The 16,569-nt window shown below is 43.9% G+C and overlaps 3 protein-coding genes and 1 long non-coding RNA gene across 7 annotated transcripts in view; 2 read left to right on the top strand and 2 right to left on the bottom strand.

Annotated features, from left to right (window-relative positions):
• LOC119030761 overlaps positions 1-6,769 on the bottom strand; it is a 15,299-nt gene extending 8,530 nt beyond the window's left edge. Inside the window, exon 1 of the long non-coding RNA XR_005078406.1 lies at positions 5,749-6,769. This is a non-coding gene — a long non-coding RNA (uncharacterized LOC119030761). The remainder of the gene's footprint in view (positions 1-5,748) is intronic.
• On the top strand, positions 89-12,045 carry LOC119030759 (four and a half LIM domains protein 1-like). Of its 3 annotated transcripts, none has more exons than XM_037118589.1 (6): positions 89-241; positions 9,762-9,941; positions 10,028-10,202; positions 10,424-10,593; positions 10,862-11,048; positions 11,149-12,045. In XM_037118589.1, exons 2-6 carry the CDS (start codon positions 9,786-9,788, stop codon positions 11,298-11,300), a joined length of 840 nt encoding a protein of 279 aa, XP_036974484.1. In that variant the 5' UTR covers positions 89-241; positions 9,762-9,785; the 3' UTR covers positions 11,301-12,045. The 3 variants fall into 3 exon arrangements, with proteins under 3 accessions (XP_036974484.1, XP_036974486.1, XP_036974485.1); XM_037118591.1 differs by lacking the exon at positions 89-241 and adding an exon at positions 5,596-5,740; XM_037118590.1 differs by lacking the exon at positions 89-241 and having other exon boundaries at positions 8,689-9,941.
• LOC119030758 overlaps positions 11,574-16,569 on the bottom strand; it is a 14,311-nt gene continuing 9,315 nt past the window's right edge. For both annotated transcript variants that reach the window (XM_037118586.1, XM_037118588.1), the window contains one exon: positions 11,574-14,485. In XM_037118586.1, coding sequence (XP_036974481.1) covers positions 12,683-13,609 — 927 coding nt within the window. In that variant the 5' untranslated portion in view covers positions 13,610-14,485 and the 3' untranslated portion in view covers positions 11,574-12,682. The remainder of the gene's footprint in view (positions 14,486-16,569) is intronic.
• The window catches only part of LOC119030760 (adhesion G-protein coupled receptor G4-like), a 4,234-nt gene continuing 2,682 nt past the window's right edge, over positions 15,018-16,569 (top strand). The window contains exon 1 of the mRNA XM_037118592.1: positions 15,018-16,556. Within this exon, the coding sequence (XP_036974487.1) occupies positions 16,349-16,556 (208 nt within the window). The 5' untranslated portion in view covers positions 15,018-16,348. The remainder of the gene's footprint in view (positions 16,557-16,569) is intronic.

The raw sequence follows: 16,569 nt of genomic DNA, 5'->3' as shown, positions 1-16,569 counted from the left end.
TTTCGAACAGTTACTTTTATTTTGAAGGGAAAACGCGCTCTGCTTCCTTTCCGGACACTTTTATTTTGACAGTAAGATATCGTATTTCCGGTGTGCACCTGGTTGCCTGGTGTGCAGCTTGACGCAGGCGCAGACGGCAGTACTTAAAACGTGTGCAGGTCCGGTTCGAGCGGAGTTCCGCTGCGTCCACTCAGCCCGGACAGAGCCGCTGTCTCCCGCCGCAGCCGTCACCCTGAGCCCGGTAAGCCCGCTGCCGAGCCCCGCTGTGTCAGACAGAACCGGTTTCTTCTCAAACTGGTTTTAGACCAACCGAACCAGTTTCTGCAGTTCTGCCGGGTTTTTTTTAGTTATTTATTTTTTTTATGACGCCCGCTGAAAATATCTCCTAAATCTGTTTTATCTGTCATGTTACCGGCCCAGCTGTTGATATGTGAGCATCATTATACGGTTATCGATCCAGATGTGGTCACTTGAACGCAGCACGTCTCTGTAACAGTCGCGTGTCCTGCTGCTAAAACAGGGTCCAAACCCATCCACCGCTCAGAACTGTGTTCTGATACCGGACAGGAAATCAGCCTGAAAGTTGTCTGGGGCGTTGGCTGTCTGTCTGTCAGTCTCCTGTAAGTGTGTGTGTGTGTGTGTGTGTGTGTGTGTGTGTGTGTGTGTGTGAGAGCTACAGTTACATGCTGACTTGTAGAAGCTGAGCTGCTCCTGAAATCTGTTTCCAGTTAGGAAGTGTGCTTTTTTTTTCTCTCTCTCGCTCTGTGATGGAACCACTGAGGCAAAAAAAATGCATCACAGAGGACGATTAAAATTCCTGTACTGCTATTTTTCATTGTCCTGTGTGTGTGTGTGTGTGTGTGTGTGTGTGTGTGTGTGTGTGTGTGTGTGTGTGTGTGAGATGCATCTGGCTTCAGTTGTGTCTCTGCAGGCAGCTGTAAATTATAAATTCAGGATCAATACCTGCAGCTGACCTCTGTCTCTCTGACACACTACGGCTGCAACAATTTATAAGTTAGTCGTCAACTATTTATGATATAAATAATATTTTGAGGTAAAAAAAGTCCTGAATCCAGCTGAAGTCCTCACATGTTTTGTGTCAGTAATAAATGAAAGGTTAAAAACTGGATCTTTATCTTCTCCTCATGCTGATGAAAACTGAGCTGCAGCTTCGTCCAACAAAACATTTCTGGAGCTTAACAGCGTTCAGCTTGATTTAAAACAGAGAAGTGTTATAAAAATATGTTTAAAACAAAAGTCTGTAACTGTGAAGTGCCCTGCTGCGCGGCTTTGGACCAGCTGCATGGAGCCCTTTAATGTTTTTTCTTGGTTGTTTTTAAATGCTGCAGTTTTGTTTTGCTGTCTGAAAGAAACTTTGGTTGAACCCTCGACATGTTGGGGGAGGAGGAAACACCAGAACTTTCAAGTTTGGGTGAACTTCTCCTTTTAAATGAGAATATTTTCTGGTTTCTTTACTTCGCTAAAACAAAACGTCTGATGATGTCATCTTGAGCTTTGACTAAATTTCACCATTTTTCTGACATTTTCAAATGTGACTGCAACCTTTAAGATGAAGCAAGAGTTCGTTTTCATCTCCGTTTATGAAAAGATGTCAGATAAATAAAAAATAAACGATGGAAGAGGAAGAAAACATGCTGGACGTGTTGTGAAATAACTGAAACGCCTTCAGTGTTGCAACTGAGGTAAAATGTCGTCTGAGGGCCGAATGTCTGATGTTAACAGTCGATTTGATGAATTTGCAGTTTTTCTAGCAAAACGTGCACAACAGCAAACACACACACACACACACACACACACACACACACACACACACACACACACACCCTGCATGTTAAAGAAATTACCATGAGCTCATTCCCATAAAATACATCACAGGCTCATAAAACTTTATGCAACTTGTCTGACTTCATGTCGAGAAACTCCCTGTTGTGTTTTGCGTGTTGTGATTTTATGGAGAGAATGTAAAAATGTAAATGTGATGCAGTTGCTGCCTTTTTTCCTTTCATTGATCCGCAGCTCTGTACTTCAATCAGAGGAGGTAACAGTGGAGTTTTACAGCTCTGACAAGTTAAGAGAGTTTGATTAACTTAACTTGGCAGCGTGTTATCTTCGACCTGCGGCCACTAAAGCCTGTTGCGATGTGTCGATCGCCGGTTGTGAAATCGATGGAACAAAAGCTGCTTAGTTTGTGAAGGAAAGGTGGTAAAAGTTCGAGCGCTGTATGCTCGACGAATCTCAGCCTGCAAGACGTCTACAAGAACACTGATGTTCTCTGAGAAAAAGAGAGTTATTATTTCTAGATTTCCAGTGAAGTTTACTGTTGTCAGTGCTCAATAAAACACATTTAAGGGATCATTTCAGAAAACCTGTATCGATATTAGAATCTTTTAACTGATAATTACTGATTCTCATGGCCGATAGCGACAAGATAACCGATCTTTCCAACACTGTTGTACAAAAAGACGTTCCTAATCTGCAGTTAATCCACCCGAGGTTAAGAAACGTAGAGATGCAGCGAGCGAGATTTAATATTCTGCAGTTTTCATTTGATTTGTCCTGTTAAAACTTGTTGACTCTCCGAGCAGAAGCTCTCCGGTCTGCGTGCTTTAACCCGTGAGTGTGTCGCGCTCGTCTTTCTTCTTCTTTGGTTTAATCGGCGGATTGTGAAACGACTTCAGGGTGCGAACAGTCACCTGCTGTCTCAGGACCAGCGTGTGAGGATGCTGCATTTATTCACTCCCAGTGATAAAACTCCCCCACAGGCACAATATTTATAGTGCATCACCGATGCTAAGCTAAGTTAAGCTAAGCTAAGCTAAGCTAAGCTAAAGGTCTCCTGGCTGTAACTTCATATTTCCCACACTGTCGAATTATTTAAACAAACTTTAGCATGAATATATTTATTGAGAGTTCAGTTTTATGTCTTCTGTCCAGTTAAAGACGGTTTGTGATCTGGACCTGATGTTCTGAGACTCCGTGTGGCCCGACATCCTTCAGAGACACTTGACTGTGTTGGTTTTTCCTGCAGTTTGGAGCCCGTCTGTGGCTGCGTTCAGCCTCGCGGTCCAACAGTTAAACCAACCATCTAATGTTTGGAAATTTATACACAGGCCTGTTATTTTATACAGACGTCGTTCGTTTAGAAATGTAGCTCAGTTCGGTGCGGTCGTTGGTGAGGTGAGAATCTGGAAAAATGGAGATTTTCAGGGATTTTGTTGGGTGGAGATTTACACACACACACACACACACACAAATTGTCATAGATATTCATGGTAATGGAAATTAGCCATACATCACTGCTGCTGGAGGTTTCCAGTTTTGTCAGCTGCTCGGTTCTGAAAGACGTCTCAGTTACAGACTGGAGAACGGAGAGGAGGAGAGGAGAGGAGAGGAGGAGAGGAGGAGGAGAGGAGAGGAGAGGAGAGGAGAGGAGAGGAGGAGAGGAGGAGGAGAACAGAGGAAGAGCAGAGGAAAGAGAGGAGGGAGGGAGGGAGGGAGGGAGGAGGACAGCGCAGACTGAGCGAGGTTGGTGGGTTAGGGACTCAGCAGCAGCTTCTGGTAAACCCATCACGTCGGTTCTGTTGCAGCGGGACATGCTGCGTTTCTTCAGCCTCGCTCTACACGACTCGGATCTGTTCTGATCGGCTCTACTCCACCGTCTGGAATGTGGCTCGCCGACCAGAGCCAAATAAAACAATTATCTTTCTTTTGTAGGCTGATTCGGAGCGCAAATGTTTATCTGAACTCGCTGCTCGGTATCAAATACTGATGTGTATTTATGTTTGAGTTAGTGTGACTGGACTCAGGGAGGGAACGGTCCCAGTGTGACGGCGCCGCAGTCGGGCACAGCGACTGTGTGCAGTGAAAAGGTTCTGATGCACAGAGAAGCATTTAGAGGCTAAAGTCAAGTATTTATTTACTGATTGAGTAATACAGCCCAATATGATAAATCAGAGGCCTCATGATCTGGATAAGAGACGCTTAGTGACCAGCTTACATGCAGGAAATATTGCAGCCTTGGTCCTTAACCACGAAAAGACAAAAGATGTTCCTACTTAGCTGCTTACACGTCTGATGAAAGTGAATATACTTTCCTGTAAACTCAGATTAATGTTGTTTATCAGAGATAAAACTGACTTGTTCGACCTCTTTCACTGCTTCAGACTTGTGATCTTCGCAACATGTTAAAGTCAAAGATTGTTGCTTTCTTGACCTGGAAAATTACCTTTTAAATTGTCAAACATCATGTGTGGTCTCTCTTCATTCACTACTGTACAGAGTTTTTCCAAAATAAGGTCACATGAGGTCCACCAGGCGAGACTCACTTTGTTCAGTATCGACATTATAACCACAATGGGAGGAAATGTAGCTTAGCAGGCGCGTTGAACAGACGTTTCTTGGCTTCAGCTCCGCTCAGGATTAATAGAACGTCTATTTTTAACCTACCAGGATATCTTTCAGAGAGGCATTGTTGACTGGCGGCTGTAACAAGTCAATGATTAAAGGTAAAGGTCAACACCTGCAGCACACACTGACTGTAACAGAGTTCAGCCGAGGAGCACAGTCAGTGAATGTGCAGGTTTAATCAGATGTTAATGTGAACACAGAGAGTGACAGACACTACATGAGAGAGCAGAGTGTGTGTGTGTGTGTGTGTGTGTGTGTGTGTCCGTTCTGTGCCAACTTCACCGTTCTGACGCAGACTTCCTGTTTCTCAGTTTTCCACCACATTCTTCGGCGATAAGCTAATGCCAGCACACACACACACACACACACACACACACACACACACACACACACACACACAGATGGTTGGTACATGTAGACGCTCTAAAAAATACAATATACACTATTTTAGTTATTTAGTTATTTCCTGTTTCTTTACTTTGCCGTCTCTTTCTCGTGCGTGTGTGATTTTGCTCTCGTCTACGTTACGTGGTGTCATTTTCTCACCACAGATCTGCTGCAGACTCGCAGGTCGAGGTTTCTGAGAACGAGAGCCGAGCTGTACTTCTAACAGTCGAGTGGCTGAAGCTTTAGTTGGATCCTGCGACTCGGTGTCACAGAACTCCATTCTTGTTAATTCTTGGAAAATGTAGAGTAACTCCTGTGTGTCCTTTACTCATAACCACGCACCCCGACCCTTAGTCGAACCAGAAACCAAGTCTTAACGATGAAATGGAACAGTTTACTCTCAGGGAGGTTTCTGAGTGACTTCCCTGAACAGACTCACGTCACCACAATGTGATTAATAGAAACACACACTTGGAGTTATCGTTGGCTGCAGCCGCAACTACGTGACACAACTTCAATTTCAAATTACACTGTTTCCATGGCGATCAAACAAAGAGTTTTGTATTGGCAGCTCGACTCCGAGAGAATAATGATGTCTACATGCTGTCGTGCCGTGACACGGCCAGAACATTTATTGCGAGAGAAATAAAAAACAAGCTGCAACACCGTCCTCAGAGCCGCCTGACGTCACGTTCACGCAACCTGTGTGGACACTGGCTCGCTTCCTGTCAGCCATTGTGCGCCTCCCATCAGATAACATTTTCTAGATGCTGGTAGACGAACATTATTATTGCTTGTTCATGAAGGTGTAGACGACTACAGTCTGCCAGTGGAGGGGAAAACAAGAAAAGACAGGAACAGAGAGAGAGAGCAGAAGATGGTCACCAGCTTCTGGAGAAACAGGAAGTAAGATACAAAATAAAAGGTAAATACCAGGCGTTGGCTTCAGCCGGCTTGACTTGTAGCGCTGGATGGGTAAGTGTTAATAAGTGATGAATTAACAGGTCACTGAAAGGAAGACGGATGTCCACTCCACATGATGTCGTGTCTGCTGAGGAGACGAGAGCACAAAAGAAGTTATTTAATCAGCTTTATGAACAGCAGCACCTTTAACCTCAGACACAACAGGCTCCGGGTTACAAACTCAGATATGTGGACATTATTAAAGGTGGACTGTTTAAATCTTTCACTTCCTGCATGTTGTGCTAACAGCTACTGATCAGACTTATTTCCTTCCTGATCGCTTTAAAGTGTGAATTCTATGTTACAGTGTTGGTTTTAATGATTTGAGGGTGTCCCATGTCGCTCTGAATATATTTCTGTTTTAATGAAGGAGATAATTATTGGCTTCTCAGCAGTTACCATGTTGGTCGTTTGGAGCCAGAAGTGACGTCGCTCCACCGCGTCACCTCCATCCTGATCGGTTGCCGTAGTAACGACTTAAAACAAACACATTAATACATCGTCTGTTTACTTCAAGCAGGACCATAATTTACTAAATGAACTTGAAACCAGCAACTGAGACCTTCACTCAGTAGGAAACTGGTTACAGAGGCAAGACATCAAATGAGAAGTAATTTCCTCATAAGCTTATATATAACCAGACTTCTTTTTGAAACCAGTGGCCATTTAGGATTGACTTGACTTTTCAGACCTGGAAGCTTTGTTTACTATTTGTCACTATTGGGTTTTCAGCCGGATGCCTTTAAAAAACATTACGTATTCTGTCGCTACAAGACAAAGGTTCAAAGCAATTTACAGCCAAACACTGTCGTCTGTCGGGTCAGAATAGAAAACCCAAAATATCCACCGAGTCGTAACTGAAAAACACACATTGTTTAACTGCACGCTGCTCAGACTGCTGATGATATTTAACCCTAACCCTTAAAGAAGAAGAAGAAGCAGTTCTAACTCAGATTTTAATATTTACAATATTAAAGGAGTACGCCACCCCCAGGTGAAATTGAGTCACTCCCCGCAGTCCCTAGAGTTGGATGAGTTAGCCAAAGTGTTTTTTAGCCGACCCAGCCATTGTCCTAATCTAGAAACGCCGCGGTTAGCTTTAGCTTAGCGTAGTCGCTGTAATCCGGAGTGTCCAGCTAGCATGTTGTTGCAAAAGTGAATCAAATAACTCAAGATTTTTTGTAATTATCTCTCGTGACCTATACATTCATATCGAGTACACATATAAATGCAAATTAACACGAAGGGATTTACTAGACCAATTTATATCTGGAACTATTTGCGGCCACAGCACAGGCAAAGCACTGCTACCACGCGCAAAGACCTGAAACCTGAGACCAGCACCTGAAAAGCCTCAACTTCCGTCAATACACCAGCGTGGCTACTAAGTTCTCTGCCTCTAGGAAACGACAATGCGAGTCGGACTAACGTGAAGTTTCAGTGATAATGTTAGCAATGTATAAACCAAGGAAGGGTAAAAATTATAACGTTACTTACAGGCATGGATGATGAACTCTGTTCTGCCTCTGTACTGAAAATGGATGGGACGGCCGTATCCTTCAGATGTAGCAGCATCTTTCTCGTAGCATACTGCATTTTCTCTTCGTAGTCCTCCGGTTTAAAATGCTCATCGCAAACACGATATTGATTGATTTTATCCACTGGTGTTGTTGCAGGAATGTCGAGGACAGCAAGCCAAAGATTTCTTCGTTCCACTGGTTTTGGAATTCTGTGAAACATTATGTTCGTGTATGTCCTCTGCTTGTTATCGCAGCCCTTCACACAGCAAATAACCATTTTTCCTCAGTAGATGTGAAACTAACTTCAAACTACTAACGTAACAACCTTACTGCAACAACTTCTTCTCTTACTGCAACTACATGCAGGTAACACTGGAAGTTGTGGTGCTGTGTGCTGTCAGTGTATTGACGGAAGTTGAGGGTTTTCGGGTGCTGGTCTCAGGTTTCAGGTCTTTGCGCGTGGTAGCAGTGCTTTGCCTGTGCTGTGGCCGCAAATAGTTCCAGATATAAATTGGTCTAGTAAATCCCTTCGTGTTAATTTGCATTTATATGTGTACTCGATATGAATGTATAGGTCACGAGAAATAATTACAAAAAATCTTGAGTTATTTGATTCACTTTTGCAACAACATGCTAGCTGGACACTCCGGATTACAGCGACTACGCTAAGCTAAAGCTAACCGCGGCGTTTCTAGATTAGGACAATGGCTGGGTCGGCTAAAAAACGCTTTGGCTCACTCATCCAACTCTAGGGACTGCGGGGAGTGACTCAATTTCACCTGGGGGTGGCGTACTCCTTTAACATACAAACAAAGTCAAACAGTATGAAAGTTTGTTGTTTGAGAGTTTATTTAATGGAGATCTTTCTCTTCTGACTGAAAACTACAGACTGCACCTTTAGATGAATGCTGGCGTGACTCACAGTGTTGTATAAGAGCTGCTGGAGACCAAAAAAGGACGGACGACTCGCTCATGTCTTCAGTCTAAAATAAAACAAATCTATTTTTATGCCAAAACCTTCACATGATGATTTCCACATTCACAGAGTGAGAGGATGTAAAACTGTCCACCTGTGAGCGACGTTAACAACAGGCATCTGTGGACACTTTGCTAGAAGAAAAGGAATCCTTGATCCATCTGTGACTTCAGCTCGGAGTTTAAAGAGAGACTCACAACAAGAAAGAGGATCTGAATGTTTGTGAACGCAGCCAAAACCTGCGGTAACATCGGACCTGGGCCAAAACCAGAACTTCCTCATGAATCTGTGCTGACATGCTGCTCCAACTGGGAGGGTGAACGCTATAGTTTGAGGTTTCGGTGGTCTGCAAGGGAGTGGTCCATGTAAGAGGTGGAGTGTGTGTGTGTGTGTGTGTGTGTGTGTGTGTGTGTGTGTGCGTGCAGAGGTTCTGTCAGAGTTGTCAACCTTCCAGATCTCACCACAGTCGTCATACCAGGCATTCCTTCATGTGTTCACCTTACTTACACACACACACACACACACACAGACACACACACACACAGACAGACAGACAGACAGACACACACACACACTCTCGCAGCACTTTTGGAGAATTCCTCGCGGTCGGCCAGCGTGAACTTGATGTGGGAAACGCAGACTCGTATGTCCGTCGACATTCCTGTTTGTGTAGTTGTGATTCTGCCGTCATGTTGTTTATTATCGACCCGCTGCAGTTCTGACCCTGTAATCACGGCTCTGTGATGGAGTTCTGATGACCAACATGGTGATTTTGGGTCTATGTTTGGGAGGTTTGTGTGTGTGTGTGTGTGTGTTGTTTCTTCTTCTGGACTGTCGTGTGAGAACTCAGTTTCATGAGGACGCCGACGACATTCTCACAGTAATTAGTCTCTAATTAGTCTGTCGTCCAGTTTTGGAACTTTATATGTAAATAAGCTTTTTGACCCTGAAACAATAAATCACACTTGATGGTTAAACACTGTGCGTTATGCAAACTGTATTTTATTTCCTAATAAAACAGATTTGAAGCTTCATGGTCGAGTTATCGGCTGTACGAGCTGTTTGATCAGAGATGTGACGACGTGAACGTTACACAGAAACACATAAGTGCACCTGTTCTCCTGCTGTGTTCTCTCACAAAACAAATATTAAAAACACAGGAGGCGGGATTCTTATCAGCAACTTGCAGCTGTAAATATTACATGTTGTTATTCTGCTTGAGCCCCACAGCAAGTGGGACAACAGCGCCTCCATGTGGTGGGTTCAGGTAAACTTCTCAAACCTGGAGAGCATCTCACTGCTCCGTGTCCAGACACGCTGACAAAGTGATAATTAAATAATAAATACTCTTGATTATAGTTTAGATTTTAGAAATGCAGCCTGATATTTCAAAGACTAAACAACTCTGATAAATCTTACTTGCCACCATGAATCAGCCTTGTTTTAAACTTCACCTTTTCTCTCTCGTCTTGCTTCATCATCTGCAGCTCTGAGTCTCCCTCGGCGTGACGATGGCCGACAGCTCACACTGTTTCTACTGTCGGGAGGACCTCGGGGGAAAGAGGTTCGTCCGCAACGAAGGCAAGCCGGTGTGCGTCCGCTGCCACACCAAGTTCTGCGCCAACACCTGCGCCGAGTGTCATCGACCCATCCCTGTGGAATCAAAGGTGCGTCTATCATGCATGTACTTGTTTTCAGGTCCGTGTTTCCTCCACGTACCTGTCATCAGTCTCTCCCCTCCTTCCTCCATCAGGAGCTCAGCCATAAAGGCCGGTTCTGGCACGAGGAGTGCTTCCGTTGTGCGAAGTGTTACAAGCCTCTGGCCAAAGAGCCCTTCAGCACCAAGGATGATCGCATCATGTGTGGGAAGTGCTGCTCCAAGGAGGACGCTCCACGCTGCCACGGCTGCTATAAACCCATCCTGGCTGGTAAGACAACAGCTTTAGACCCTGACTTCATACTGTGAGCAGACACGCTTTGGGAGACTGGATACTTAAAGTTAATAGAGAAAAACCTCTAATTTCCCCAGTAGAAACAAATATCACCGGCATTTATAGTTCACAGTAGAGTTGAGCCTTAATCCTGAGACCTGACTTCCTTTCGTTAACTGCTTTTCTGACCTCATGAATCCCCCCGTCCTCTCCTGCAGGCACAGAGAGTGTGGAGTACAAAGGCAACTCGTGGCACGACGAGTGCTTCACTTGTTACCACTGTAAACGACCAATAGGATCGCAGAGTTTCCTCTCCAAAGGAACTGATGTGTACTGCAGCCCCTGCTACGACAAGAAGTTCGCCAAACACTGCGTCAGCTGCAAAAAGGTTTGCAGACGACTTTCCTTATTCCTCCTAAAAGCAGGAGTTGAACATGAAACACCTGAGCTGATATTTTCAACATTTTCAAGATTGTCTTTTTTAACTCGAGGCTGGAGTGGAATTAAAGGTGGTACCTACACATGAACTCTTTTCATTTTAAGATCCCTGTGTTGTTTTGTTGCATTGAAGGCACAGAACTGTACCACTAAAACAAAAATGACTCCAACATGAAGTTATGGTAACACTGCTGTTGTCCTCCTCCACCCGTCTCCAGCCTATAACCTCTGGAGGAGTGAACTACCAGGATCAGCCTTGGCACAGCCACTGTTTCGTGTGCAGCTCCTGCTCGATGCCTCTGGCAGGGACGAGTTTCACCAACCACCAGGACCAGGTCTTCTGCGTCGACTGCTACAAGACCTCTGTGGCCAAGAAATGCAGCGGCTGCCAGAAGCCCATCACAGGTAGCTGTAAATTCAAGCCGAGAGTGATGTTGTTCTAGAAGACAGATGCGTCTGTGGTCGCAGGTCTGACGGTCGGTCTCTACATCTCGTCTCTCCTCAGGTTTCGGTAAAGGAGTGAACGTGGTGAACTACGAGGGCAGCTCCTGGCACGAGTACTGCTTCAACTGTAAGAGATGCTCCCTCAGTCTGTCCAACAAGCGCTTCGTAACCAAGGGCAACGACATCCTCTGCACCACCTGCAGTGACAAGTAGCGACGGAGCGCCTGCACACTGTCTAACAGCGGTTTATACAATATCGCCATTATTTTTATTTGTTTGGTTTTTACATAAAGGAAAATGTTCAACATTCTGTTTGATATCTGGGCGATTACCCGAGAAGTGATGGAACATCGGGACCTAAATGTAGTTTGTGTTCATGGTTGATTGTTTGCTGAGTGACGGTAATGAAATCAGGTAGAAGGACAAGTATGAAAACAAAGTTTGTGTTTTATAAAGTCGCGTTTTGAACCGCCGATTCTCCGTTAAAGCAAATGAGCAGTGGAAGAAAACAGCAAGAGACTTTTTTTTAAAAAATGAGCTGATGGTTTTAAGATTCATCACTTTTATTCAACACAGCTTTATGCTACAGTGTTAGCATGAAGCTAAAGCCTGGACTGTCAAAGTTAAAATCAGTGTTTGTGTTTCAGTTAAGTGACATAAATTACAAATTAAAACATGAATTAGTCTTTTTGATTGTATTTTTGTAAAGCTCAAATATAAAACCATTAATGCCTTTGTTTTTCTGTGTTTTGTGTTTTTATAACCAAATTTGTATCTATATTTGTAATTGCTAATTGCCAAATAATTACGATTTTTATTATATGTGTCAAGTAAAAAAACTTATGCACTTTTCTTAATCATCTTCCCTCCAAAACAGAGGAGATATAAATATTAAATTGGACTCTATACAAACTGTTTAGTGTGCTCTTAAAGTGAAATAAACTTTCTACAAAACTGAGCAGTTCACTTGTTTTTATTAGCAACGTGTCATTATTACCACAGAGTTAAAGGGTTTAAGAATGAATGTCGTGGTTGAGTAATTGTACAAAAAAAGCTGATGTCAGTTCTTAACGTCACCTGTTGAAACATTAAACGACCTTCTGAAGTCACTTTAGTGTTTTTATAGGAGCTTTATAGAGTAATTAATCTTCACATGAGTGTTCAGAGGACGCAGCGCTCGTTTGTCACAGCCAATCACGTCTTTGTGTGCTGACACACGTGATTAAACGAGTCGACCAATCACAGCAGCAACACGAGGCCGGACAAAATACGATGAAGCGTATGGGTAGAATAAGAAATTAATAGTTTTATTCACCACAAGAAGATCTCAACCCCAAAAAAAACAACCAAAAGAACACAAAGAAACCACGAGGCGCTGAGACGGAGCTGCGCCCAGCTCCGCCACTGGAACGGAGTGACGAAGAGAGAGAGCGACCGGAAGAGGCCGACACCCTCTTGTAGCCGACACCTGGGGACTGGCCAGGCCCACACAGGTGACAAAGCACCAACCACCAGCGACCTGCAAACAGACACAGATACAAGGGAAGACAAGACAACCACGCAAACATCCAACAGGCACCACCGGCAGGAGGCCGTCACACCCCCCTTCCTAAAGAACGGGGACCAAACCCCGAGACCACAACCAAAAAGAAAAGGTTACTTTTTTTTTTTTTTTTTGAATTTTTAAATTGCTCTAACACAATTAACTCTGACAGATCCTCAAACGTTTCCACCTTTAGGGCGGAACACCAACGCACAAAATGACCGGTCAGGTCACGAGCAAACTCGAGATGCGTCTGCTTCTCCATTCTCTTCCATGTACGAAAGCGTTGGCGATAAGCCTCCGGAACAAGCTCATACACTTTTAACACCGCTGACTTCACACGTTCATATTCTTTTCCATCTGCCACGGACAGAGCGGAATACGCTTCCTGCGCCTTGCCCGTCAGTGCGCACTGGAGCATCACTGTGCGGGCTGCATCAGGCCACCTCCTGGCCTCGGCAACTCGCTCAAACAAAGAAAAGAAAGCCTCCGGCTCTTTCTCGTTAAACTTAGGCAACAACCGAAGATTTCCCAACACATCAAAACATTCAGATGACTCTGACGGTGGTGACAAAACAGATTCATCCACCATTTTACCACTCCTAATCAGCTCCAGCCTACTCCTCTGCAGAGACAGCTTCGCCTGCTCCATCTCACAAGGCATCTTCTCAATGGCTATTTGTTTTTCAATTTCCGTCCTCTGCTTTACCTTCTCATGCTCCAATTGCAACAGTAACATTTCTTTTTGTTGTTCGAAAGTTAAGTTCGATGCTGCCAGAGGTGGTAGATGTCTAGACTCCTCATCCAACACCCCCATATCAGCCAAATTAGCCTTTAAAATACTCCTTATTGCGTCCTTCAGCCGCTTGTCTCCTACCTCAATTTGATAGTGGTCTGCGATCTTCAACAGCTGCTCCCTCGTGCATTTATCCAATAACGCCTCCGACGGAGCTTTCACAAAGTCAGCCACTTCCGCCATATCCACCAAACTGATGCAAACACCGGAACACTCACAATTGCTGCTACTACCCAGGTAAACCCAAACTAAAAAAGAAAAATATATATAATAGCCGAGACACCCCAACCCCTCACTACCTAACCACCATAATACTTCCAACAACCTCACCTAGTCTTCGTCGGCTTGCCGAGCTCGAAGCATCACCATCCCCAGAATACCACATCTGACCTCAAATGGCCAGCTGCAATAAACCAAGTTTAGCGCACCCCCTCCTCAGGATTACCGACAAAAACAAAAAAGGAAAAATAACAAAGTGGCAAGATCTGCTCGCCCGCCGGCTAAACTGATCAGGGTGCTCGAACAAAACACAAAAATATTACTTTAACCTATCGCAGCAGTATAAGCAACGTGCTCCACAGCAAACAAACTACATCCCATAATCTTACCCATACGATTCAACACCACACATGGCGAACACCACACACACTCGCGGCTTTGCGGTTCCCACGCTACACTATAGTAACACCAGCAGTGCCATTCCATTCATAAACTCCCCGAATTCATTCACAAATCTGAGCATCTAGCCAGTGCGTAAAGACGACGAGCCCCCACATTTTGTCACGACCCGGCTCGAGGCCGGACAAAATACGATGAAGCGTACGGGTAGAATAAGAAATTAATAGTTTTATTCACCACAAGAAGATCTCAACCCCAAAATAAACAACCAAAAGAACACAAAGAAACCACGAGGCGCTGAGACGGAGCTGCGCCCAGCTCCGCCACTGGAACGGAGTGACGAAGAGAGAGAGCGACCGGAAGAGGCCGACACCCTCTTGTAGCCGACACCTGGGGACTGGCCAGGCCCACACAGGTGACAAAGCACCAACCACCAGCGACCTGCAAACAGACACAGATACAAGGGAAGACAAGACAACCACGCAAACATCCAACAGGCACCACCGGCAGGAGGCCGTCACACCGCTCTCCGCTCCAGACACTCGAACTCTCTGTTCATCTTCTGATCGGACTCTGGTTGATGTTTGAGGTTCTGTGCAGTATCAGGTACCGCTTCTTCTGTGAGTTTGGACCAGGATTCACTTTCAGAGATCTCTTTTAATTTTAGGATTATATTTATGCAGGTAAGTGGCTTCAGTTCTTTCAAGGCTTTAAAGGTGTGTTTCAATAAATCTTGTGTTTTAAAATCAGCATTACAGAATATTTACATGTTTAAATGATCCTAAATTTTAAACAGAGACAAAATGATGAGAAGTTTGTTTTATTTAGTTTGTGTGCAAATGTTCTTCTAAATGAAACACTAAAATGGAAATAAATTGTTTCTGTGATTAAAACACTGAAAATCTAAATTTCAGATGAATAAAAAGAATTCAATAGAATGAGAAAATTGTTTTTTGTCACATAAAGTCTTTGCAGAAGTTGTTTTAATCAGTTAATAGATAAAAAAAAAAAAGTTCCTCTAACTTAAACAAAAGAAAATAAACTTCTTGTTTCAGATTTGAGATGATTTTTCCTGGTCGCGTCCTGAATGTGTTGATCAGTTTGTCTCTGCTGAGCAGCGCTGCCTCCACGACGGAGCGAGGTGGGAAAATTATTTATAGCTTGGTAGAATATAAAGTCTACTTAAATATTGATAAAACCATCTTATAGTAATTCATAGTTATATTTATACAAGAATAAGACAAGTTAACTGACTCTTCCAGACAGAATCTAACACTGTGTCGATAGAGAACAAATCAAAAACATCTGAAGCAAACACAACGTTCAGTGAAGAGATTTAACTGTGTACTCATGTGAATCTAAAGAGCAGCAGTCTGTTGTTTCTCACCACATTTGAATCTTTTATGGACTGGAATTCTTATTTTCTATGCAAAATGTTAAGAAGCATGAATGAAAAAGAACAAATAAAATATATTAAACCTTGACGATGACATCTGTTTTCAGACTGATGCAGCAGCCTTTCAACAACACTGATGCATGTTGTGATGTTTTTAAGCAGCTTTTTTCTGTAAACAAACAGCATCATTACGATGAGAAACAACTGAGCGAGTTACGTTCATGTGGTTTGACTTTTTGCACACAGCTCTGACTGTTGAAACTCCTGAAGAAATAAGAAGATCGGTCAAATCTGCAGAGGACGTTTTGATGACAGGATAAAAGGTTGCAGCTGAATTTGAGTTAGCTGTTGCAGTCGCGACATGGAGGGTTTTATCCATCTGCAGAAGTAAATTAAATCTCTTTATATGGTTCATACAGTTTGTATCAGACAAAACAAACAACTAGAAGAAGGTACTGACCTGCAGTTCAAAACTGTGTCAGGCCTTTTTACTATTTTCTGATATTTTACACTTTAAATGGTCTAAAACGTTTTGGAGAACCGACACAAAGCAGCTTCAGAGAAACTATCCAGCCATCTCGTCTTCTCAGGGCTGAACAGTTTTACTTTTTCACTCTGTATGTTGATGATTTACTGTTCACCGTCTCCGTCAGCCCCCGGCGTCAGTCTCTGGGGGAAGGTGGCCGACTTCACGTTCAAGGGGAGCCACTGGAGACTGAAGCCTCAGGTCTCCATCCCCGCCCTGCAGGAGCTCACCGTCTGCTTCAGCCTGAAGCTTCAGGGGGTACTGATAAGAAAACGTCCTGTAATCCCAATAATTTATATAACAATAATCCTCAAATTAAAGGAATCTTGTGTCATATTTCAACCATATCTAGGTTGCAGCTTCTTCAACGTGGACTGCCTTCATGTACCGTCACCCTGCAGCCCAGTACACCGAGCTGGGTGTCGGGGGAAAGTGGGATCGTTTGGTGGTCTGGCTGTTTGGGATGGAGTGGACGACCAATCGGATCAGACCTGATGTGTCACAGTGGTACTCGCTGTGCCTGACCTGGACACACACTAAAGACAGACCCGCTCTGTACATCAATGGTAAACCAGTGGACCTCATGGCAGGTGGGTTCAACAA

The sequence above is a fragment of the Acanthopagrus latus genome, chromosome 13 (assembly GCF_904848185.1).
Source record: "Acanthopagrus latus isolate v.2019 chromosome 13, fAcaLat1.1, whole genome shotgun sequence".
Lineage (NCBI taxonomy): Eukaryota > Metazoa > Chordata > Actinopteri > Spariformes > Sparidae > Acanthopagrus > Acanthopagrus latus.
Note: the sequence above shows the minus strand (reverse complement) of the source record. Positions and strands in the feature narration are given on the sequence as shown.

Coding starts and splice junctions, on each gene's coding strand:
- LOC119030759 (XM_037118589.1), top strand. CDS start 9,786: ATGGCCGACAGCTCACACTGTTTCTACTGTCGGGAGGACCTCGGGGGA. Junction 9,942..10,027: donor CCATCCCTGTGGAATCAAAG/GTGCGTCTATCA, acceptor TTCCTCCATCAG/GAGCTCAGCCATAAAGGCCG. Junction 10,594..10,861: donor ACTGCGTCAGCTGCAAAAAG/GTTTGCAGACGA, acceptor ACCCGTCTCCAG/CCTATAACCTCTGGAGGAGT.